This window comes from Papilio polytes, unplaced genomic scaffold (genome assembly GCF_000836215.1).
Source record: "Papilio polytes unplaced genomic scaffold, Ppol_1.0 DF824102.1, whole genome shotgun sequence".
NCBI lineage: Eukaryota > Metazoa > Arthropoda > Insecta > Lepidoptera > Papilionidae > Papilio > Papilio polytes.
Window position 1 is genome coordinate 1,433,405 of NW_013525102.1, and position 21,697 is coordinate 1,455,101.

At 32.0% G+C, this 21,697-nt stretch overlaps 6 protein-coding genes and 1 long non-coding RNA gene across 10 annotated transcripts in view; 3 read left to right on the forward strand and 4 right to left on the reverse strand.

Annotated features, from left to right (window-relative positions):
* Nucleotides 1-342: 342 nt before the first annotated feature.
* On the forward strand, nt 343-2,503 carry LOC106099503. Of its 2 annotated transcripts, XR_001225383.1 has the most exons (4): nt 343-515; nt 1,323-1,376; nt 1,919-1,985; nt 2,421-2,503. It is a non-coding gene; the product is annotated as an uncharacterized LOC106099503 (long non-coding RNA). The 2 variants fall into 2 exon arrangements; XR_001225384.1 differs by lacking the exon at nt 1,919-1,985 and having other exon boundaries at nt 2,421-2,460.
* A 55-nt stretch (nt 2,504-2,558) lies between these two features.
* LOC106099502 (ER membrane protein complex subunit 4) lies at nt 2,559-3,336 on the reverse strand. Its single transcript, XM_013278064.1, has 2 exons — nt 3,196-3,336; nt 2,559-3,118 (listed from the first exon to the last, which is right to left on the reverse strand). Exons 1-2 carry the CDS (start codon nt 3,249-3,251, stop codon nt 2,656-2,658), a joined length of 519 nt encoding a protein of 172 aa, XP_013133518.1. The 5' UTR covers nt 3,252-3,336; the 3' UTR covers nt 2,559-2,655.
* Nucleotides 3,337-3,875: 539 nt separating this feature from the next.
* On the reverse strand, nt 3,876-9,873 carry LOC106099849 (tyrosine aminotransferase). Its single transcript, XM_013278526.1, has 5 exons — nt 9,538-9,873; nt 7,639-7,967; nt 5,279-5,752; nt 4,399-4,581; nt 3,876-4,109 (listed from the first exon to the last, which is right to left on the reverse strand). Exons 1-5 carry the CDS (start codon nt 9,680-9,682, stop codon nt 3,927-3,929), a joined length of 1,314 nt encoding a protein of 437 aa, XP_013133980.1. The 5' UTR covers nt 9,683-9,873; the 3' UTR covers nt 3,876-3,926.
* Nucleotides 9,874-12,382: 2,509 nt separating this feature from the next.
* Nucleotides 12,383-14,205, forward strand: LOC106099850 (NADH dehydrogenase (ubiquinone) complex I, assembly factor 6). 2 transcript variants are annotated; one of them, XM_013278527.1, is made up of 5 exons: nt 12,383-12,611; nt 12,695-12,932; nt 13,171-13,403; nt 13,742-13,904; nt 13,999-14,205. In XM_013278527.1, the coding sequence occupies exons 1-5, from the start codon at nt 12,499-12,501 to the stop codon at nt 14,176-14,178; spliced, it is 927 nt and encodes a 308-aa protein (XP_013133981.1). In that variant the 5' UTR covers nt 12,383-12,498; the 3' UTR covers nt 14,179-14,205. The 2 variants fall into 2 exon arrangements, with proteins under 2 accessions (XP_013133981.1, XP_013133982.1); XM_013278528.1 differs by having other exon boundaries at nt 12,522-12,611; nt 12,691-12,932.
* A 1,958-nt stretch (nt 14,206-16,163) lies between these two features.
* Nucleotides 16,164-18,472, reverse strand: LOC106099517 (platelet-activating factor acetylhydrolase IB subunit beta homolog). Its single transcript, XM_013278080.1, has 5 exons — nt 18,324-18,472; nt 18,166-18,249; nt 17,784-17,990; nt 17,590-17,712; nt 16,164-17,521 (listed from the first exon to the last, which is right to left on the reverse strand). Exons 2-5 carry the CDS (start codon nt 18,229-18,231, stop codon nt 17,240-17,242), a joined length of 678 nt encoding a protein of 225 aa, XP_013133534.1. The 5' UTR covers nt 18,232-18,249; nt 18,324-18,472; the 3' UTR covers nt 16,164-17,239.
* Nucleotides 18,473-18,651: 179 nt separating this feature from the next.
* Nucleotides 18,652-19,781, forward strand: LOC106099804 (OTU domain-containing protein 6B). Its single transcript, XM_013278468.1, has one exon. The coding sequence runs from the start codon at nt 18,758-18,760 to the stop codon at nt 19,604-19,606; it is 849 nt and encodes a 282-aa protein (XP_013133922.1). The 5' UTR covers nt 18,652-18,757; the 3' UTR covers nt 19,607-19,781.
* A 17-nt stretch (nt 19,782-19,798) lies between these two features.
* The window catches only part of LOC106099803 (lysine--tRNA ligase), an 8,050-nt gene continuing 6,151 nt past the window's right edge, over nt 19,799-21,697 (reverse strand). For both annotated transcript variants that reach the window (XM_013278467.1, XM_013278466.1), the window contains exons 5-8: nt 21,241-21,423; nt 20,997-21,157; nt 20,426-20,666; nt 19,799-19,972 (exon numbers count right to left, since the gene is read on the reverse strand). In XM_013278467.1, the coding sequence (XP_013133921.1) occupies nt 19,874-19,972; nt 20,426-20,666; nt 20,997-21,157; nt 21,241-21,423 (684 nt within the window). In that variant the 3' untranslated portion in view covers nt 19,799-19,873. The remainder of the gene's footprint in view (nt 19,973-20,425; nt 20,667-20,996; nt 21,158-21,240; nt 21,424-21,697) is intronic.

Sequence of the window (21,697 nt, forward strand, 5' to 3'; positions counted from 1 at the left end):
ACGAACGTGTTTTCCTCAAACCCATTTGCGTAAATTTAAAGATTTACAAATGAGAAAGTCTATAATCCAAACCAAATCTGTGGTTACACTGGCAAAGATGGATATGGATAAAGAAGATATTATAAGGAACACTCTCACCGATAATTATGCTTACTGTTAGTTTATAAACCGTCTGACTCTAGACCTATTATGAACGGACCAAATTTAGGAGATTAGAGTTTTTATATTATTTTATTTTGTCAACTATTTATTGTCTGCGGCAAAACACTATTGTTGCCACACTTTTCAAAAAATGATTGTTTTTATACTGAGCATCTTGCATCCGCATCCGGTAGTATAATCTATGCTTTCAAAGTAATACTGTCAAAACTGTCAAAGTCACTATGTAAAAGTTAGAGCTTCAAAATTAGCTTTCGCTATATTTTTAAATATTATTGGTATCTAGAGACATCGTATTTGTCTTTTGATATTGAAAGTATTTAAAGAAACTGCGATAGAAAATGTTGAAGGGAGTGGTAAGTCAGATTAACGTTTATTTGTAATCGAAGGCTTTTTTCACGATAACATTGTTACGGAATTTAGATAAACATTGGATGTGTTTCAATCTTTTCGTTTCCAAATATGATAATCTTACATAGTTAAGCTAAATTATGATTCTTAGAATAGATTCAATGTGACGTTACTATTTTTGCTATAAAAACTCTTTCGATGTTCTACGTCTTCTTTGAAGTTAACTTTTTAAAAATGGAAAACCTCAAAATGGCAGTTACATTAGCTTTAGTTCTTTTAAATAGCTTATGTTACTTAAGATGTAATTTTTAGGTTGTCTATTTTTTAAAAGTTTGCTTGGTGGAATTAAACCAAGCAAACTTTTTGTATACCAATATAATAGAAAGTGATAGTGTATGAATTTATTTAATTTATCAACATGTCAAATTTCGTAAAATTATGGCTATCAGAAGGATAGCCTGTTATTGGTCTCTATTTAAAACTACTGTGAGTAGAAGATCCTTAATAATAAATATATGTTTTTCATTTTAGACATATTAATATCAATGTGTATGTTCAGAGTAAAAACATTTTAGTTGTTTATTGTTGTTGGTCTTAGAACTATTGCCATGCACTTGTTTTATTTTTTAATTATTCCCATTCTGTTTATTTAGTGTAAGTAATTACACTAGTGACTAAAGGTCCATTAAAGACCAAATAACAGCTCTGGATGCAGCAATTGGTACTTTATGGAAGTAAAGCATACAATTGCTAAAATGAACTCATAGCATCATAGGTACCATATCAGGTAGAAGAATATTTGTGTGTTTCAGGTTATTTTTGGCTCCGGTGTCTACACCGGGGTATATATTGCACAAAATTATCAGGTAAACTTGACATATTGCCATAACAAGATAACTTTAGTAAATATCTTTACACTGTATTGTTTATTGTATATTAGCCATGTCAATTCATTTGGCAACATGAGGTCACGAGAAGTCAAAATAACATCTATAGCTCTATGATGTATTTTGAAAATAGAAACTTCATACCTCTAACTCTGGTAAAAATATAAATTGAATTTCTTCTCACACCTTCAAGGCTACAGGCAATGACTGAAATGGACAAACTCACATTGTCACCTGTGTTATAAATTTGTGTAGCTCAAGGAATGCTGTTTGTGGATAGATAGATTTTCTTTTTCATATAGAAATGATTGCTTAAAGTGATCGCATAAGAGGTCATGCCTTTCGTATGTATATAGAAATCCTTCACTTGTGAAATGTATAAAACTAAACTTATGTATAAATTTGCATTGTTCCTGGTTCAATGTGCTATAAAACTTCATGGTGTGGCCTCTTTTGTTAAAGTTCTTCTAAAAATAACTTCACAATACTAATACCTCCTTTCCATAATTTTCTGAACACAGGGTGCAGTTTCATTTATTTGTAAGAAAGCCATAAAAGATTGTGGAAAGGCTCTTGGCAAAAAAGATGGTTTGTTTTATTGATTTATTCCAACAGTAGAACTAGTGTTGGTTGTAACATTTAACCAGGAACTATTTGTTCACACAGTTTTTCTATGCTTTGTTTGAATCTGTATTTTTTGTAGTGTAGTTTTTACTATAAATTTGGTTTAAAACATGATTGTTTAAATTCCATGTACATTGTTACTTCTGTCCAATAAAAAAAAATTAAACATGGATTAAAATATTCTTATAGGATTGGCATCATCACAGGGGGGTTGCTACACCCTAGAATACAAAAATGTAAAATTGATAGATGAACTAGACCATGTAACTAGTAGCTACCTCACACCAAGATCTAGCCCAGATTGGCTAGTGATGCCCATGACGTACAGAATACCTGTTTTGTAATTGTTAAGGATAATAAGTATTATTTATTTTAATAACCATAATTTACTTCTTCCAGATTGACAAAGTCGAAAATCCTAGGGTATTGTTTGACAAAGCTCAAAGCTTCATCAAGTCGAAACTAGGAGACTTATCTGACGCCAAAAAAGACAAATGATTGATTAAACAGGTTGAGGCAATAAAATGAAATAGACAATGAAATTTAAATTAAAACATTTTATTATTGTATATACTGCTTACCCTATTAGTCCTAGTTAACAATAAATAAACAATATGTTTACATAGTCTATTATTTAAAGCATTGAAATACCACCTCCAATATGTTCTACTCTTGTTAGTGGTTCCTCAAAAGCCAACCAATCACTGGAATGTGTTGGCAATAAACCCATACTCTGACATTTATAAAGAGCAAGTAATATATTCACAATATTGCCAATGAAATATACAAACTTTTGGACAGCTGCTTGTGTTCCTTCAACCATCTTGAAGGTACTTTGTGTGGCGAATAAAGCTTTTATAGGGCGAACTATCAACATCCCTACCATCATAATAGGGAATATAGAGATGGAGTTTCCAGCCATGTACATTATGAATAGATTCATTGGCACCTGCTTCAAAGGTCCTAGGGCTACATCCCAAAGTTTTTTGATGAGTAACAAATTGGAATCCGTGTCTTTCGAAGATTCTGTATAGTTAGCATTGGTGGACTGGCTGTAACCAGGGGGAGAAGGCAGATCGTTCGCTGAAGTACGAGCTCTGTAAGAACATAGAAAACTTAATATCGATTTTCGAATTATCACTGTTCTAAACTAAAAATTGCTATAGTAACTTACTTTGGGTTGAAGTCTAGTGCCCATTTGAACTTTTTGTTTGATTTTGTTAGAGACATTTTGCGATTAGTATATTATTTGATTTAAAACAAAATAATCGCGACTGCTAAATCGAGGAAATACAAATGTCAATGTCGAACTAACAGCACAATGGCGGCGAGTATAGATCAGATACGGCAAAGCATATTAAAAACAGTGCTGCCATTTATTACAACGAATTACAGATAAGGTAATGTGGAGCAGGACGCAAATAAGAGAGAAAATAAAAAAAGAGCTTTTAATTTTTAACTATAAGCTTGTGTACTTAGGTATTTAATATTTAACGTCTTCCCACTTCCCACAAATATCTTCCACCTTAATATTGTTTTATAAATTAATACTTATACTTTTCGAAAAGACTTTTATAGAAATTTACACTATCCTTAATACCTCTTTTTTCATAACAATAATCAAATTACTATTTTAGCATATCTGAATCAACCCCTAACAAAACAGTTTAATGCTGATAAGTCTTAAAATAATCGATGAAATTAAAAAAATTGAAGCATTTTATTTAGGAATATATTCTGATGATTTGGGGCATTTCATTTTCCTATTTCTGGATTCGCCTAAATATAGCTCAGACAAAAGGACGATTATTCTAGTTCGATCAATAGTTAAAATTAAAAATAAAAACACAAAAATAAAATTTTCACACTTTTATTAACAACGTGTTTAAAAGAACGTGTATAAATCTAATTATCACAAATAAATTCGGTTTCGTTAGTCACTGGTATGATATTGTTGTCTATCTCCTTGCATTTTTCTCCTATATCGATATGTTCTTTACAAAATATTACCAATCTCTGGCATGCTTCGCGAAGTATGTCTTCCGGCACAGTTAATACGATCCGCATAAAATTGGGATACTCAAAACACTGAAATAAAAAGAAGAAAAATTATTACTCAAAAAGCACACAGTCTTGGTATTTTCAATATGATAATCTAATTAAAAACATATAAAAATGCATAAGTAAAAAACTACTCAGTCGTGAGATAAATGGAGCAGTTTTACTAGGGTAGGGATTGTATAGGACAACTACCATCACTTACAAAATGTTTTTGTAGATTCAAAAAATATAGAAATCTTTTAAGCTTTAAAATATTTATTAGAGACAGAAAAGGTTCAGTACCACCTTTAATAAAAAAAAATCGAATGAAACTCACCCTACCAGGTAAACAGAATACAGATTGCTCAGATACCATCCGCTCTACAAATTGCAGATCGTTTTTAAATTCAGGGAAAAGCGATATTTTTATTTCTATCATCATATACATTGCTCCTTGTGGCATAATAGGACGCAGCCCTGGAGCCCGTCGGAGCTCCTCAAATGCCATTTTAGCTTGATTCTAAAAAAAAAAGATTGTTCATGGTAATTACGTCAAAAACAAATTGGTATCATGGAAGTTTGTATGCCTTGAATTAGATAAAGTGTATGAATGCTATAGAAGTGAATGAATATGCTAATATTCATAAATACAAAAGATTTTGTGAAATCCTTCCATCGATACTTCGACACGCCTGTGCGGATATTAACGACATTATTTCGATATTTTTAAATGTAAATGAAGATTCAAGAGTAAAAGAACCCTTGGTTAAGCGTTAATTTGCTTAATAATTTAAATTAACATAAGTAATACGGTAAATTCACTGTAACTGTATTAAACATTAAACCGTTTAATTAACTATTGTTATGTATCCCTTGCATTGAATTAGCAAGAAAGTCAATTGAGATGTTAAAAATTGTAAATGTGTGTTACATTTATCGCATTTTACACTTATTACATTTTACTATATTTTACTAATTGAGTAAAAGAACTTTAATTTTTCATCGTATTGTAAATAAAATAAGAAACAAATCCAATTACATGATAAACAGTGACGTTACTTTTCTTTAAAAATGTATTAATATTGAATTAACAAAAGTAACATCGTCATATAATAAAATCTATAGTTATAAATAAAATTGTTTTATATAAAACAATAATACAATGTCATTCTCACTTTACATACCGGAATAGTTGTCTCATGGAACCTTCCACTCACCTCAATAAATAGAACGACTTCATCGAAGAAACTTTGCGGCGTGTATTTCAATATGGCAGGTAAAGCGCGCTGTATCAATGTACTCGGACCGAGTATCCTTGTGGCTAGGTTAGCCAAGCCATTGCGAACTTCTTTTCCTAATATATTATGTCTATCGTGAATAATAATCCATCCCAGCCGCCAACCGGGCACTAAAAACCGCTTGGTTAGCCCGCTACAAGTTAAAACGGGAACATCTTTCGATAATGAAGAAATTGCTGTGAATTCATTTCCCGAAAACACAAAATGCTCGTATATCTCATCGGCTATAATAGGCACTCGATTTCTCGATGCTATATCTAATATGTCATTCAAATGCTCCTTATTGTATACGGAACCGCAAGGATTCGATGGATTTATAACTATTATTGCTGCTGTGTCGTCGTCAATTTGATTTTCCAAGTCATCCAAATCGACCATCCACTGCTTATCTGGCTGTAAAAACACAAATAAAAACATACATACGAATTGAGTACCTCCTTCTTTTGGGAAGTCGGACAAAAATAGGTCAATTTTACATAATTTCTGCACGAGGTTTTGCGTAGTTAAGAATCAAATTATAATAACCAATATGCAAATATAAGCCACAATAAACTCGTTCTGTTTCTAGAAACTTGTTCATAAGTTTATAGTACACTTTATAACTCAGCAGGTATTTCTTATTTGAAGATGATTTAAATTTCCATGAGACTATAAATAAATTTCCCGGCTTTCAGACATTTTAAGTTGGTTATGGTCTAAGAGAATGCTTTTATTCCCCAATTATACCTGAACTAAGTATTCAAATCCAATCTAAATATATATGATAAAATTGGAACGCCTGTTTGTAATATCAAAAAAAAATTCCAGATATAGGAAAGATGATGTATTTGCGTTGCTGATTACGTTACGTTGCTGAAACGGGTGGGTCTATTTCGACCGGACTTTTACTTAAGGGTAGGTGACATAGACGGGCATATTATAGGCTACCTTTAATCTTATTATTGCGTGGACGAAGTCGCGGGAAATAGCTAGTCCTTAATATAACCCTAAATAGTTTTGTTAAACATAAACAAACAATCCCAAAATTGTTTAAAAAAAAACCTATCATAATGTTTTATTTCAATTGGGAACATAGTGTTTGTGCAATACTTAATAAATTACAATAAACATTTGAAAAACATGAGTCATGTAAACAAAATCATGTCGCCCAGGCACACAAACAACAAAACATAAATATGTTTTTGTTTACGCGCATATTTATGTTAATTAATTCAGGCCTTATTTTTTAGTGTTAGGAAAATACGTCAAAGCCTTTCAAAATTAAAGCGTATTTTAAATCATGTCATATCCTTACTTAAATTAGTTTTTTTATAAAATCTGTATTGCCGACACTAACGACTAGGATCACCATTATTAACATAGAGCATGTTATGTTACCTTATTACTTCATACTAATTTTATAAATGCGAAATTTTAGATGCATTGTTGTATGTTAGAGTTTATAACCTAAACGCTTGAACGGATCTGGATGAAAATTGGTATAAATATGGATCATTGTCGGGAAGAACACATAGCTACCTATTATTGTGTTATTTTAAATTCTTTGAGGAGGGAGTCGCGAGCAAAAGCTAGTAGATACGAGTACATGAACATTAGCATCACGTAAATCTAAATTGATGAAATATATGTATACACTGTACAATATCGGACCTTCCGGAAACAATCTTGACCTAGTGTTGAGAGCTTGGATTCATAGTCTTCCTTGTTTTCGAACATTGCTATTTCCAGCAAACACTTTACAATGTTTTTGGATTATTCCAACAGAATAAGACATAATTAGAAACATCATCTAATTATATTATAAAACGATATCGTTGCTTTAACTTATAATCAAATGAAAAATAGAGTTGCGGGGAAAACTGTAGGAAAACTAGTTTGAATACTTGGCCTTGACATTATTGTCTTGTGCATGTGAAATTTACTAAACTATTTCAACTCAGTGACCTTGTTTTATACTAATGATATAAGGATACAATATCCTTGACAGTGGTAAACGCTAGCAAAATCATCGGTTGCAAGAATTGGCCCGATCGCCTGATACTAGGTCTGCACAGAAGACAGGCGTTAAATGCAAACAATACTCCAGATCTAATTTTAGTCTCCTTGGTTATGACGAAGGGATGGGAAGAAGTAGATTTAACGGTAGAATGAATGCATAATAAGGATAAATATTATATTTATGGTCACCCTTATTCCGTCGATTAAGGGTAGGCAACGCATCTGCAATTACGAATGTCTCTAGGCAGCAGTCGTTTTGGGATATAAAAAAAATAACTTACCAGTAGTTTATAATACTTAATAACTATTCCTAAGCCTTCAGCTAATGTTTTGTAAATCATAAATCCCGGTCTTGGCACAAGAATGTTTTGTCCCGAGTCTGCTAGAACTGATATCACTAGTTCAATGGCATGGGAACACCCGCTGCAGAGTATCACATCTTCTGCAGTCACGTTGCCCTGATGTGCACTGTACTCCGCCACCGCTTCTCTCGCCTCCTGATGTCCCTTCGCAGGACCATATCCCCGGCTCGTATGAAGTTCTATACTCTCTCGTACCGCTTGCAACACTTGTTCCGGTGGATTCAAGTTGCCAAAAGTTGTCGGATCACCTGATAAAACCAGATATTATTTACATATACATTTGCGCAGTATCACAAACTCTGAGACCAGTTTAGTGACTTTTGGATATTTTAATTAAATAGGATGAAAGAAAAAACTGTTTTATGATTTTATTGATTGTAATACTTAAATTCGATACAACGAAATAGTTAATTTTCTGTGTATAAATGATTTATTTGCCATATTCTTAAACATTCGACTGTAACTTCGATAAAGGGAGATATTTTAGACAAGAACTCTCACAGAACAGTGCTTTGTAAACTGGCCACTGTGTTTGTATGTGTAACGAGTTTTGCGTTGACAGGCAATAGTGTGAAATAGTCTAAAATTTAGATGCACTGTTTTTTTTTCATGATGATCTGTTCCGCTCATTGAGTTGAACCCATCCCTCTGCCTTTCCCCTCACTCCTTTGCAAATACTGCCAATTAATTCATCTTACATTCTGTCTTTTTATGGACCTCAGACCAATCGAGATCGAAATTACTTTTTTTGTCGATTTCTGATACTTCGTAAATTACGGAATTAAACACTGAGATGGATCACTAAAACAATCGTATAAAACGTATTTACTCAGTTTTATAAGGGACATAGCGAGCGATGAGAAACATTTTGGCAATGGAAACCCAGATTATTTCGATTTATTAAATCTACGTAACAATGTGTAAAGCAATAAAAACGGTTTATTCTTTGTAAAAACGCTTTATAATTAATTTGGCTGTATAATTTCTGTTAATTTGATCTTTTAAAAATTTAGTGGATGAATTTGTCTGTTAATTGAATAAAAATAAAAAAATCATCGATAAAATTTTGTTTAGTGTAACGTATATTTTTCGCGGGAAATATTAAAAAATACAGTTTTCTTTCAATCCAGTAATTTCCTTAACATTATCATAAGTAGCTAACATTAAAAGTTAAGTATAGAAAGCCAATGTATGAGCAAAAGGTGTATAAAATGCAATACCAAACGAGTTTAGACTGCAAAACAAACAGGTATGCAGGTTGTACACAGTAAACAAAAATAATTCATTCAAAAACATAACACGAAATCAATCATATGATATCGTGTGATGTTTTTATCAGTATTCGCTAAATTTTACCTGCTTTATCAAATAAAAAGATTAATTACTTAACGCCAATTTTTTTTCTAACTAAAAGCTTGCTATTTTTTTTTAAATGTCATCAGAATACAAAACTTTAAAATATTGTACTAATGAAATTATTGCGACATCTAATTCAAGTTGACCTTGACTTAATTACTAGTTTGTATTTAAAATAAAATCTTGTTTCATTAAATAAAAAAGGTACCACAAACAATCTTGCGAGAGAGGAACCAGCTTTGGACTAATTATCGGTGGAATTATAATTTAAATCTCGCAACTTAGAATATTAACTGTTAAAAAAATCCTATCCAGATTTTTATTTATGCACAATATTTTATTAAATTTTTAGTCACAATTAACATTTTTTTCACAAAAACTATTTGTGCAAAATATTTTTGATTTTTTAAATATTCTTCGTTAAAATTCACTTTAAAAAAATTACTGTAAAAAGAAACTCACCAACGGAAAGAGCGATGAACGGCTTGCTGGGATTGGGTTCCACTGTTAGGTTCTCCACGATACTCCTGATCAGGTTATGGGTATTGCGAGCCAGCGTCGAAGCGCGCACATCCCATTCTTGAGTCCGTCGTCCACGTTGCGACATGGGCACAAAGCTAGCGGAATATTGAATGCTGTGACAATACTTAAACTTGAATCGAGAATACCGCTCGCCTTTCGATACACCTCAGTTTTGTACGGAAACTAACGTTTGACAAGCTGGCTCTAGAGCCGTGGAACTGGTTTGAAAATGTATATGAGATGACGACAGTGGTACAACTTATTTAGACATTCCACCCTTGCCAATAACACCACATACGACGTAGTTATGGAAGTCTAGAACACATTGCACTTTGTTTATTAAGTACACAACACACTCACTTTTCTACCTACTATAAACCTTATGCTTTATACTATCTATTAAATTGAGGGTTAATTATTAATTATTTTAATCATCCGGATTATAAGTTTTAGACAAAAAAATTCTTATTCTGGCACCAAACCTAAGTCCTATCCGCATTATATATTTTTCTTTGAAAACTACCGAGATTTGAAGCAACTGCGAAAAGCAACTTTGATTCGCGGAAATTTCTGGAACACTCCATCGATCCGTATACTATCAACGCGATAAAAACGAGACGATTTCTTTCGAGCCGATCTTATTTCTATGCAATTTTAATAAAAAAAACTATAGCGTGCTACATTTTATAGTCACATTCCCTTAAATGCGTTTTAAATTTGTCATAAATTAGCTGGAATCATCCAAATATGTGGTAGGTGCCAAGAGGAAATTTGAGGAAAAAGCGAAATTTTTTTTTAAATATTCATAGACACTTTTAACAGGGAAGCATGTATAGTTTACAGCTTGACTAACTGTAATTTCTACCTTTTACTTTTTTTATAAACCGACTAGTTTTCGCCCGGGACTCCGTCCGCGTGGTAATAAAAAAATAAAACCAAGTATCCTACATGTTCGTCAAGACTATCCTCTACATCTATGCCACATTTCATTAAGATCCGTTCTGCAGTTTAGGCTACAAACTCTAACCAAACAACCATCCATCCATGTATCTAAACATTCACATTTATAATTTTAGTATGAAGTATGATTATCAAATTACTATCGGTATATAACTCGTAATGATTGGAATTAGATAACGAAATATTATTTACTAGTTAAATATGAATGTTTCTTCATTTCACTTTATGCTATAAGTATATCGACCCAACAGAAAAATATTCCCAATGGGCCGAACGACCCAACGGGAAACACCCAATAAGACTTGTAATAGTACTTACATCCTCATAGCTATGTTTAATGTTGCCGCATTAATTTAATTGTTCCATTCAAAACAGACACAAATTCACTGTTCACTTTAGTTTAGTCGAATTGATTTACTTATTTCGAAGAGTAACTTTATATTTTTCCATGTTTGTTCACAAGATTAAGAAAGAGAAAAATGAAAATTATTTTAGTATGTTAGTAGCATTTTGAGTTATCTTACAAGACCGGTATTCAGGCGGTGAAGGTCGATGGCCCAATTTCAAAGTACTGAATACTTTCTTATGTTTTTTTTTGCTATACCGTATTCAAAAATAAACAATTAACATTTAACACTAATCTGTGTATTAGATAATATGTATGTATAAGAATTTTCAAGAGAATGGAGCAAAATATTTACTAACTGTAGCTGTGACCGAGATTTGAACCAAAGTCCATCTGTAGCAATTCAGGAGCAATATTTGGCTGTGTTTGACACACCGGAGAGTTTGAATGAATGTTATAAAAAATTCGCATCTGATTTAAATTATTGTTATCTCCTTCTGATAACAGAAATCTGCTATTTCTATCTAAAATAATAACCAATAGTTTTCATTAGAAATCGGTAATTCCGTATTTAAACATTCCTACGGAACCGCGAATTTAATACCTATGTTTTTTTTTATCTCACCGAGGTATTACGTACTACAATTAATTGTTTTGAGTGGTGACACTTACGTATTTTTACTCATCTTCTCTCTTTCTCATATCTTACATATCCAGACCCTTCCCGTTCATGTAAAATTTAGCCTATGTTACCTACTCAGTGATATTCTAGGTTTGTAATGGCGATAAACTTTTTGAAATCGGATTAATAGTATCGTATCGAGTTTATGTAAAGGATTAAAATCTTCTCTTTACTTTAAAAAATTTTCTCTTTACTAATATTACATTTAAATACTGAATAAACTCTTTATAACAAAAATAATACTTGAGGAAAGGAAGATTTTTTTTTAAATATTAATTTAGTTTGTTACCATATTGACATGAAAATCGCTTAAAGGAACATTAAGCCCGGTGGTGCAAAGGATGTAGGGCCGCGGTATTTGGGATGCACCAGCATCTGGATGTCTCATAAGAACATCGGAAATTTGTGCCCGTGGGTCCATTATTGTTAAGACGATCCTAAAAGTATGTATTGTATTGGCTTTTGGCCTCTTAGAGTAAATTTGCCCCTAGTCACTTTTTTTTTAATTAACGTCGTTTTTTGTGCGTATTAATGCTGTCAATGAAAGGGTGAAATATATACCGTGTGATTAAAGCATGTGACCTAATATTGATAACAGCATCTACAACAAGTCAAGAAAAAACATTTTTTTGATAAATATTTAACAACATGGATGGATTTATTTTACTTTGGTGTCTTGACCATTTAATCCATTTACAAGTGAACAACTGATTCATTTCTATAGGTTACGAATACCGCTTTGTATTGGTTCATTTCCTTTCGATATGGCAAGTAACTTCTGGATCGTCAAACTATTGTCACTGTCAAAATATGTTATGTCACAATAGCAAAAGAGCGAATGTTTTAATTTTCAAACAAGAAATATACTTAACTAAAGAAATTTAAAAAAAAAAAACAAGCGGGCTAGTAAAAAATGTTTAAGTTCTTTAAGTATACACTTAGTACAGTGTCAGGATTTACGCGAAACAATAGTAGTAGCGTAGCAGCAAGTCCAAATAGCTTAATATATTGCAGCAATGTTGTGAAGTAAATCTCTAATAAAATTATTAAAATTTGCGCGTGTGCATCTTCAGGTTACGTTCTGGTACTTTGTATTTCTTTACAGGTAGGCAGCACGACTATGAAAACTTTTTGGCAACTTTGCTTATGACAAAAGCTATTCGAACTCCTGCATTAGTCGTAAGAGCATTTAACGTTGAAGTGGCGAGGGTTCAGGATCAAACGAGCGATCCGCAGACGGCAGCTTTCAGAGTTCAATTCTGGTTGGATGTACTAAATGACATCTATAAAAAGGAACAGAATGTTAGCAATATTCCTGCCAATCCTGTTGCAAAGGAATTGTTCAAGGTAAAACATTTCATGGGCAAATGTGTGAAGTACACTAGTATAATTTCTTAGGGTTTAATTAATTTTTATGCTGTACATAGTTGCAATATCACAATCTCATAGAACATAAGCGTGTAAGTGACATTTCATTTGAAAAATAAAGAACCACCAAAGGATGAGAAGGGGAATTGATTTTACCATTCAGTAGATGTTGTCTCTTCTACTGCTATATTATGTGAAAAAAAAATAAAAATTTCAGATATGTAAATGTTATAATCTACCAAAGAGACACTTAGAGAAACTTGTTCTATCGAGGAGCAGTTTATTAAAATCAAGATACTTCAGAACATTAGAGGATATTGAAAAATATGCTGATGATACAGTATCCTCAATATATCACCTGCTGCTAATGGTTGCGGGAGTGGCAGATATACATGCTGACCATGCTGCGTCACACTTGGGAAAATCACAAGGGCTAACTAACATACTAAGGTAAATTGAATCCTTATTTATTGTAAACATATTTGTTTATACACTTCTAGTGGCTTATCCTGGATTTGCATGGGGGAGGGGGGGTGTAGTGTTTATTTTTGAATCTAGCTAATATTACAAATGCAAAAGTTCGTATGGATGGATGTTTGTTACTTTGTATCTCCACAATGGCTACTTAGTTTTACACAGGTATAAAGTAAGGTACATTATCTATTAGTGAAAGAATTTTTAATCCAGTCTAGTAGTTTTTGAGTTTCTGCATTTCAGAGGTGTAAATCTTTCCTATTTATATAAATATTGAGGGCAAAAATGTACTTTACAAAACTCTTGTGTTTTAGATCAGTTCATGTTTCAAACCATCACAAAATGGTAGCACTCCCAATGGATATTCTGGTGAAGAATAATGTGAGCCAGGAAGATGTTTTGAGGGGGATAGACAGTGAAAAAATGAGAAATGTCGCATTTGAAGTTGCAAGCAGAGCGTATAGTCATTTAGAAAAGGTAACTATATATTTCAATGATTAAATTTAGCATTAGAAAAATAATTAGCGGTAAATATATGAGCTTTGATTGTTTCTTTTTTATTTACTTTCAGGCAAGAAAAATTCAAACACCAAAAACGTCAAATCAAATATTTCTACCAGCAACAGCTGTAGATTTTTACCTTAACAAACTACAGAAGAATAATTTCAATATATTTGACAAATCATTGCATCAAGGCAATGCAACATTACCTTTCAAACTATACTATAACAGATTGGTTAATAAATATTAGTTGTTCCAAAATAAATTGATAATTGTATTCACTGACTTTCATTTTAATGGCAAAAAATATGGAGTAAATAATACTGTAGTAGAAAAATGTAGCTGGCATGTGAATCAAGGGAAGCCGATAATCAAGAAGGGGAGGGGACTAGTAGTAAAAATGTTTTTTTTTTATACCAAAGAGAATGCTTTTCAACATGGTGTCTAATTTTTTTTAAACTGACAAATTTTTCCTAATTATCAGTGAATTTATAGAAGTTTAAGGCTTTTTACATTTTGCAGTAATTTATAGTAGGGGAGCCCAAGCGGGGATTTTGGTATTTACTAGAGCGCGGCTGATTAATATACAGGGGGATACCTTGTACCCGATTAAGTACCTCCAAAAAACATGAGGCCCATATGTAAGGCCACCCGTGAAGGATACAGGATCAGATTAGTAAAAAAATTGAAAATGTTAGAAGAAACAGTGGTCAAGAATAGTAAATGTTTGTTTTTTGATTTTGTAAAAAAAGAATATCAAAAATTATTAGAGCAGCACTGCAGACTATTATCTAATTCCATCAATATTTCTTCGTTATTAGACCGTCACTTGGAAAGAAAATTGATAGAAACTTTAACAATAAGATAAAAATAATTTACGCTAAAAAAAAAAAGATTCTCGTTCCATTCTGCGCCTTAGTTTCAACTAACGCGGATTTGGATACTACGGATGAAGATGATTAATAATCAATTAATTATAAAACATTAAATTGTTTTAAGCTTTTTTATAAGTACATGTATTCTACTAAAAAAAGCATACATTTATTTATTTGCATGCTATTTCCTAAACTTTTCAATTAATTAAGTTCAAGGATTTTTTTTTCAACTTTCTAATTTAAAAAAAAATAAAAAAATTCGGGAAGTTATTGGTTTTACCCCGTTTTGCGAAAATCGAGTTTTCATCAGATCTTGACGTTTTAAGGTCATAGGAAGCTTCCCTGACTACTTCGGTGATGTTGGCACTAAGTCTGTATCTATATGTGTGTGTGTGACTCGCTTATAACTTTTGAACGACCGATCAGAATTTACTAAACGGTGTTTTAAAGATTTCCCTCGAAATTATTTTTCCTGTTAATTTGAACCGATAGATTTGAGAAATTTTGAAAAATCTAAAAAAAAATGAGATTTTTTTTGAAAATATGTAATTGCTTTTAACTGGCATTATCGATTAACTTAAAAAACGAATCCGTCTTTGAGCTTGAAAAACTACGATGATCGCACCAAGCTGGTCAAAATCGGTTGATTCGTTCGAGAAACATCTTGAACGAAAGAAACCCAAAAAAGCGTTTTTTCGGGATTATTCCGATATTTGTTGTTCGATCAATTAAAAATTATGATACTGTATGTTTAGAACATAAAGATAAACCATATATATCTTAATCTGATGCGTTTGAGCATTTCAAAATCGCGATTTTTTTTGCACATTATGAAAATGACTGCGAGTTTACGTCCCATTGAAATCGTCAGATTAGTGAATGAGAGCTTTTTTTTGTGCATTTAACACTCCCTCAGAAAATCTGACGCCCTCGATTAATTTTTTTTTCATTGACAATCTTTAAATACAACCACCCGCATCATGCAAACGATCAGATTTACATACGTGCATTATTAAAAATACGTAGGGCATTGATGCTATCAAAATCTGACGCGCTCGAGGATGTCCATGCAACAGTTTGTTTTACATATTTAAAAATCTTTAGTCGCTTCCCCATCGATGTAAAGTTATAGATCATATAACATTTCTTTCTTCTTATAATCTAAGCTTTGCACCCCAACAGGTTTCTACGACGCTCGAGCAAATCCCCATTAGGCATTGTGGGCTCCCCTACTATATTTTTTACATTTTTCGATTGCCTGCGGGTGGGCTGTTGCATCATGGTGACACCCATAGTATCTGGTGTTATTACATATAAAGACATGTAGAAATTGTTAGTTATACAGAAGAAATAAAACAACTTCAAAGAAACAATTGCACTGTTTACTCACAAGCTTTATCATGCAAATAAATAATCACATTCGAGATTCAAGCAACGTATTTGGCAACCTGAGTACCTTACGACGTACAGACTAAAATTACCATACTAAATACAAAATACGCATAATTGCTAATTCAGAAGACTGTTACATAATCCATTTATAATGTTATGAAATATTCCTGTAATTATAAAGCCTTAAATACTAATAACTTTATTGAAAAATTTACTGTAAGTAATCTTGATTGACAAATAAATATTAGAGTATACAAAATATTAATAAAACTAGTTTAATGTAAGTGCATTCACTTAGAAACTTTGGCTAAATTATAATAAAAATCTTTGGCGATACCAAATTTCATTGTGATGTGCAAAATTCTTAACACAAGCTGAGTAACACTATATGTTGCACCATTAAATAATAAATACTAAATATTTAAGCAATAATTTCTTAACTTTAATGAGCAAATTGAAATCAAATGGATATGAAAATAAAATGGATGGAGCCTTCTATTTAAAGAAATGATAATCTGAATTAACAGCAGTAGTATAAAAAAGTTGTTCCCTTTAAAAAGAGTGGATCCCATCTTTTTCCTAGAAATTTCGCTAATACATTCATAGTACTTTCAATACTTCAACTTTAAAACGGAAAGCTCCATCTATTTTTTTTACAAGATTATTAACAAAAAGTCTTCAGTTCACTTTTAAGCACATCTTAATAATTATTGGGACACAGCCAAATAATAAGTTGACCAAAGATATAAATATATATTAAATGAAATATAATAGATGCAGCACATTGAAAAGGGGTAGATATGTTTTCTAAAGAACATGATTTTATATCGTAAAAATATGTCCCAGACTATGTTGAGTTTCAATTGAATATATTTATATCTTTGTTGTTAACTTTCAATAAATATTAAATTTGGAATGTTTAAGTTAATGCAAGATTACAACTTAAGTTCATTAGACGCTTATGCTTAAGGTAAAAAAAGCTAAAAGTAAGTACTACAATACCATCACAATGAGCTTAATAAAAAAAGAACAGAGATCTGTTGATTATTCCGAAGGTGTTAAATCTTTCTCCGTCTCACTCTCTGATAAAATTTGTTGAAGCAGATCATAAATTGGCTCAAATGCCTTCCGACAAGCTGTGTTTGTTGGTATTAAATAGTCATGCATATCATGATGGCTTATAGTCCCATCACTTTGAATAAAACCTTTATCAATAAAAACCATTTCCACTTTATTCATATTCACAACTTTCTCGCGTAACAGTTGATTGATTTTGGAATTCTTTTCTCGTAAACAATTAGGATGTTGTCCACGAGGTAACAGACTCTGAAATATACAATATTTCAAGTAAAATCTTACTAAAAAGTAATTTTTTATGTTTATTTTGTACTCACTGGTAGGACAATGTATGAGTTTGGATGTTTCTCCCGGATTATTCTCACAATTTCAAGGATACCTTCGCAGATCTGTTCAGCAGAATGATCAACATTGTTTGTGCCAACATGCAATACTACAACCTGAAAATTACATTATTATGACAATTACAAACATAATTATTATCGATAATGAATCACCTAAAAATACATACCTTTGGATCAACATGATCAAGCTCCCCATTTTTAATACGCCATAAAACATTCTGAGTTTGATCTCTATGGATACTAAAATTGAGGCAATGGAGAGGAGCAAACCATTGGTTCCATACTTCAGTGTGTTCCAATGCTTGTAATATGGAATCACCTATAAATACTACATCAGCTTCTTTCCCCTTAGCATCAGACAGAAACCGATTGTGCTAGAATGTTAAAAATTACAATTTATTAAAATGTAATTCATTAACACTTTTTCAAATCATTAAAAATAGACTTTATTATGCTTCGTTGCACATTAGACAGATATTTAATTAAAGACATCCTACTGATGTTTTAACCCACGTATATGAAGCTGTAATAACGATTAGAGAAACTTACAATGCTATTCCAACGACCATCACCCTCATTATCATGTTGAGGAGCAGCATCAGAACACGGATTCATGCTACCACTTTCGAATATCTGTAAAAATAGAATATTTTAACTATACGTGTCTGTAAAACAAAATTACTTCATACGAAATTGAATGTCCATACTGTGATTGGTAATGTTAAAATCTATTTTTTTTCCTTCTTTGATACAAAATTACTGAACACTTTACGGTATAAACAAAACCATATGCATAAAAATTCATGTAAAACTCCCTTGAATATGTAGCACATTCAAGATTTTAGACAATTCAATAGACATTTAATTTTTTTATCTGTTAAATCCATAGATTATTTACTAGTGATGCGTGAGTGTGATGCAGTCTTACGACAATCGATTTTGTCGGTAATTTGAATGAGATTGACATCGATTTATCTATGAACGAAATCGTTCTTTGTATTGTCCAACATTCTTATTGACAGTTGACAATTAGCTTCAAGGTGACACTGACAGTAACAATTTGTGGCAAATGGTTGTCATTTTTAAAATCGTGATATTTCCCATCTTTACCACTTTGATTTGATAAGTTCATAACTTAATAATGGAAGATAACAACGACATAGAAGTGCTAGAAAATAAACATCGAAAAGAGAAGAAAGAATTACAAGCGCATATTCAAGCACTAAAAAAAGTTGCAAAAAATGATAAAACGAAGAAAAAAGAGCTTACCGCAGAAATTGCAAGGTTAGAATTAGAACTTGATAATCGACAAAAGAAAGAAATGGAAGCTGTTTCGAAAGAAAATTCAATCGATAACGAATTGGTACAACTAGATGAAAATGAAGACATAAAGATTAAGTTATCGAAAGCACAAAAAAGAAGAGTGAAAAAGGAGCAACAAGAAAGAGAACGCGAGCTAGAAATAAAGTTACAGGAAAAAGAAAACATCAATGGGCCGAGGAATTTAGAAAACCAGGCAATTTGTAATAGATTAAAAGAGATTAATTTGCAGGTATATTCTATTCCTTCTGACGGGGATTGTTTATACAAAGCTGTTTCACACCAGCTATTTGTTAAAAGGAAACAATCAATATCAGTAGAAGAATTACGAAAACAAACCTCTAATTACATAAGAGAAAACAAAGAAGATTTTATGCCATTCCTGAACAACCCAGAAACTTGTGATTTGTTGACAGACAGTGAGTTTGAGGAATATTGTGATAAAATAATAAATAGTAAGGTATGGGGTGGGCAAATAGAAATTAGGGCATTATCAAATTATTTGAAATGTCCAATAAGCATAATACAAGCCACAGGCCCCGCTTCTATACAGCAAGGTGAAGAATTTGATGGACCTTCATTAGTTATCACTTACCACAGACATATGTATAGATTAGGTGCACATTACAATTCTACATTAGTCATTGAAGATGAACATGTAGAGCACTAATTTATTTCTAAGATTCTACATTGTAAAAATATGTCTGTATATATAATTTTAGTTCTGTACTGTAAAAGTATATCACAAGTGTAACATGTAATAAGAATGCTGTAATCACAGTTTAAATGTTTCTACAAAAAACATAATTTTCTTTAAGCTATAGTAATCAATTTACATTATTAAAAGGTATAAAATAATACATTTTTTCATTTGATAATTTATTAATGCAAAGTAAATGGTTTTTAAAACACTTTAGAACAACAATATAAGTTAATACTATAGGGTTCCATTTTGAACGGAAGGCCCTTCTGGTTCATTTTCATTGTGATGTTTGTTTGGGTCATCTGGTTTCATGGCGGGGAACAGCAACACTTCCTGTTACAGTAAGAAATATTCAAGGCATACAGGAAAATATATTCTACTGTTACAAAAATTACACAGGAAAGTTAGCTTGTAAATGGCAATTTTACTAATACTTTTTTATCACATTTACCAATAACACAAATTGATTTATAAGACACTATTTTTGGCAATAAGCATATTGAGCATTCAAAAAAGAAAACCTGATTTCAAGATAAGATAAAACTTCAAGTACCCTTTTTTAAGAAAAACATAAATACTATTGGATAGTTTTATAATATGAAACATGAGTTAATAAAACAATTGGATTGAGAACTCCTTTTTTTTGTGGCAGTTAAAAAGTTAACATGTATACTGTAGATAAATGTAAAAAATTATGTTCCGAAGTACTTTGTTGGAAATAAAACATTGTTATCCTCCACAAAGGTAGCTTAGTTCAGTTAAAATAATTACGTAGTTTATACTAACCTTGATGTTATTGGAGTCTGTCATGAACATTGTGAACCTGTCGACGCCGAGCCCCCAGCCGGCGGTGGGCGGCAGGCCGTACTCGAGCGCGGTGCAGAATGCCTCGTCAGTGGGCGGAGTTTCATCGTCTCCCGCCGCGCGGTCCTTGGCCTGCTGCTCGAAGCGTTCGCGCTGCGTCGCCGGGTCGTTCAACTCCGTGTATGCATTGCATATTTCTTTCTTCATTACAAACAACTCGAATCTGACAAATTAAATGAGGTATAAGACGATACTAAAATGTTTTATGTTACAGCATCTAAATAAGGCCAAAATTAACCAGTAATCAGATATTGGGAAATTATTCCCCACTTGAATACCATATTTCTTTAATGGTAACTAATGAGTACCAACTTTAGAAATAAAATCCCCTTTATATAACAAAATATACAGAACCTACTAACCTAAAAACCATCACCAGTTTAAGATTATACTAAACAAAATCTCTTATTTGATTAAGGGTTAAACTATAATGCCATAAAAATATTGATATCTGACAAATTGCAAGCAGCGCTTATGAAGTGATATAACATACCTTTCAGTGAGTCCTGGCATTTCTCTGTGATACTTGGACAGTGGACTCATAATTTGAGGATGATCTAATATGAAGGTAGGGTTAATGCATTTCTCTTCAAGGAACTCGCCCACTAATTTATCTAGTAGTCTGGCTGTAGTCCTGGGTGGAGGACATTCTACCTGTAATTAAAATTAACAAATAAATAACACTTAACTACTAACAACCAATTAATTAAAATTCTCATAATATAAAAAAAAATTACCTCATGTTTAAGACACAACTCACTGAGAAGGGCATTTGCTTCAGGAGTATCCAACTTATCAGCTGGGGGAAGTTTCACACCAAGCACTTTCTCCAATGTTGCAATCATAGGCATTCTGGCAAATGGTGGTGTGAAGTCGATTTCCACCTCTTTACCTTCAGGACCATCCGGATGATAGATAACCTAGCAATAAAAAAAGTGTTGAATAGAGGAATCTACCTCATAGGTTGTTAAGTAGCAGTCCTCAGCAAGCAACTAAAATGCCATTCTTGATTTAGAAATTGAAACTCAATTCCGCATTCCAATAATTTCTTAAAACATCTTAAAGTTATATCATATTGTGATTTATAAATAATAATAATAATAAATAATAATAAATTCGTTTATTTGAAAAATAAATACAAAAGTTTTAAACAGTTGTTGGAGCATCCTTTTAAGTATAAAATACCTGTGACAG

Bases quoted from the DNA above. Each gene is read 5' to 3' on its own strand.
- LOC106099502 (XM_013278064.1), bottom strand. From the start codon at position 3,251: ATGTCTCTAACAAAATCAAACAAAAAGTTCAAATGGGCACTAGACTTC. The intron at 3,119-3,195 runs GTAAGTTACTAT...ATGTTCTTACAG, and splicing joins GCACTAGACTTCAACCCAAA to AGCTCGTACTTCAGCGAACG.
- LOC106099849 (XM_013278526.1), bottom strand. From the start codon at position 9,682: ATGTCGCAACGTGGACGACGGACTCAAGAATGGGATGTGCGCGCTTCG. The intron at 5,753-7,638 runs GTAAGTTATTTT...GTGTTTTTACAG, and splicing joins TTAAGTATTATAAACTACTG to CCAGATAAGCAGTGGATGGT. The intron at 4,110-4,398 runs GTGAGTTTCATT...TTTTTATTTCAG, and splicing joins TATTCTGTTTACCTGGTAGG to TGTTTTGAGTATCCCAATTT.
- LOC106099850 (XM_013278527.1), top strand. From the start codon at position 12,499: ATGTTTAAGTTCTTTAAGTATACACTTAGTACAGTGTCAGGATTTACG. The intron at 13,404-13,741 runs GTAAATTGAATC...CTTGTGTTTTAG, and splicing joins GGGCTAACTAACATACTAAG to ATCAGTTCATGTTTCAAACC. The intron at 13,905-13,998 runs GTAACTATATAT...ATTTACTTTCAG, and splicing joins CGTATAGTCATTTAGAAAAG to GCAAGAAAAATTCAAACACC.
- LOC106099517 (XM_013278080.1), bottom strand. From the start codon at position 18,231: ATGAATCCGTGTTCTGATGCTGCTCCTCAACATGATAATGAGGGTGAT. The intron at 17,713-17,783 runs GTATGTATTTTT...TGTAATTTTCAG, and splicing joins TTGATCATGTTGATCCAAAG to GTTGTAGTATTGCATGTTGG. The intron at 17,522-17,589 runs GTGAGTACAAAA...TGTATATTTCAG, and splicing joins ACTCATACATTGTCCTACCA to AGTCTGTTACCTCGTGGACA.
- LOC106099804 (XM_013278468.1), top strand. From the start codon at position 18,758: ATGGAAGATAACAACGACATAGAAGTGCTAGAAAATAAACATCGAAAA.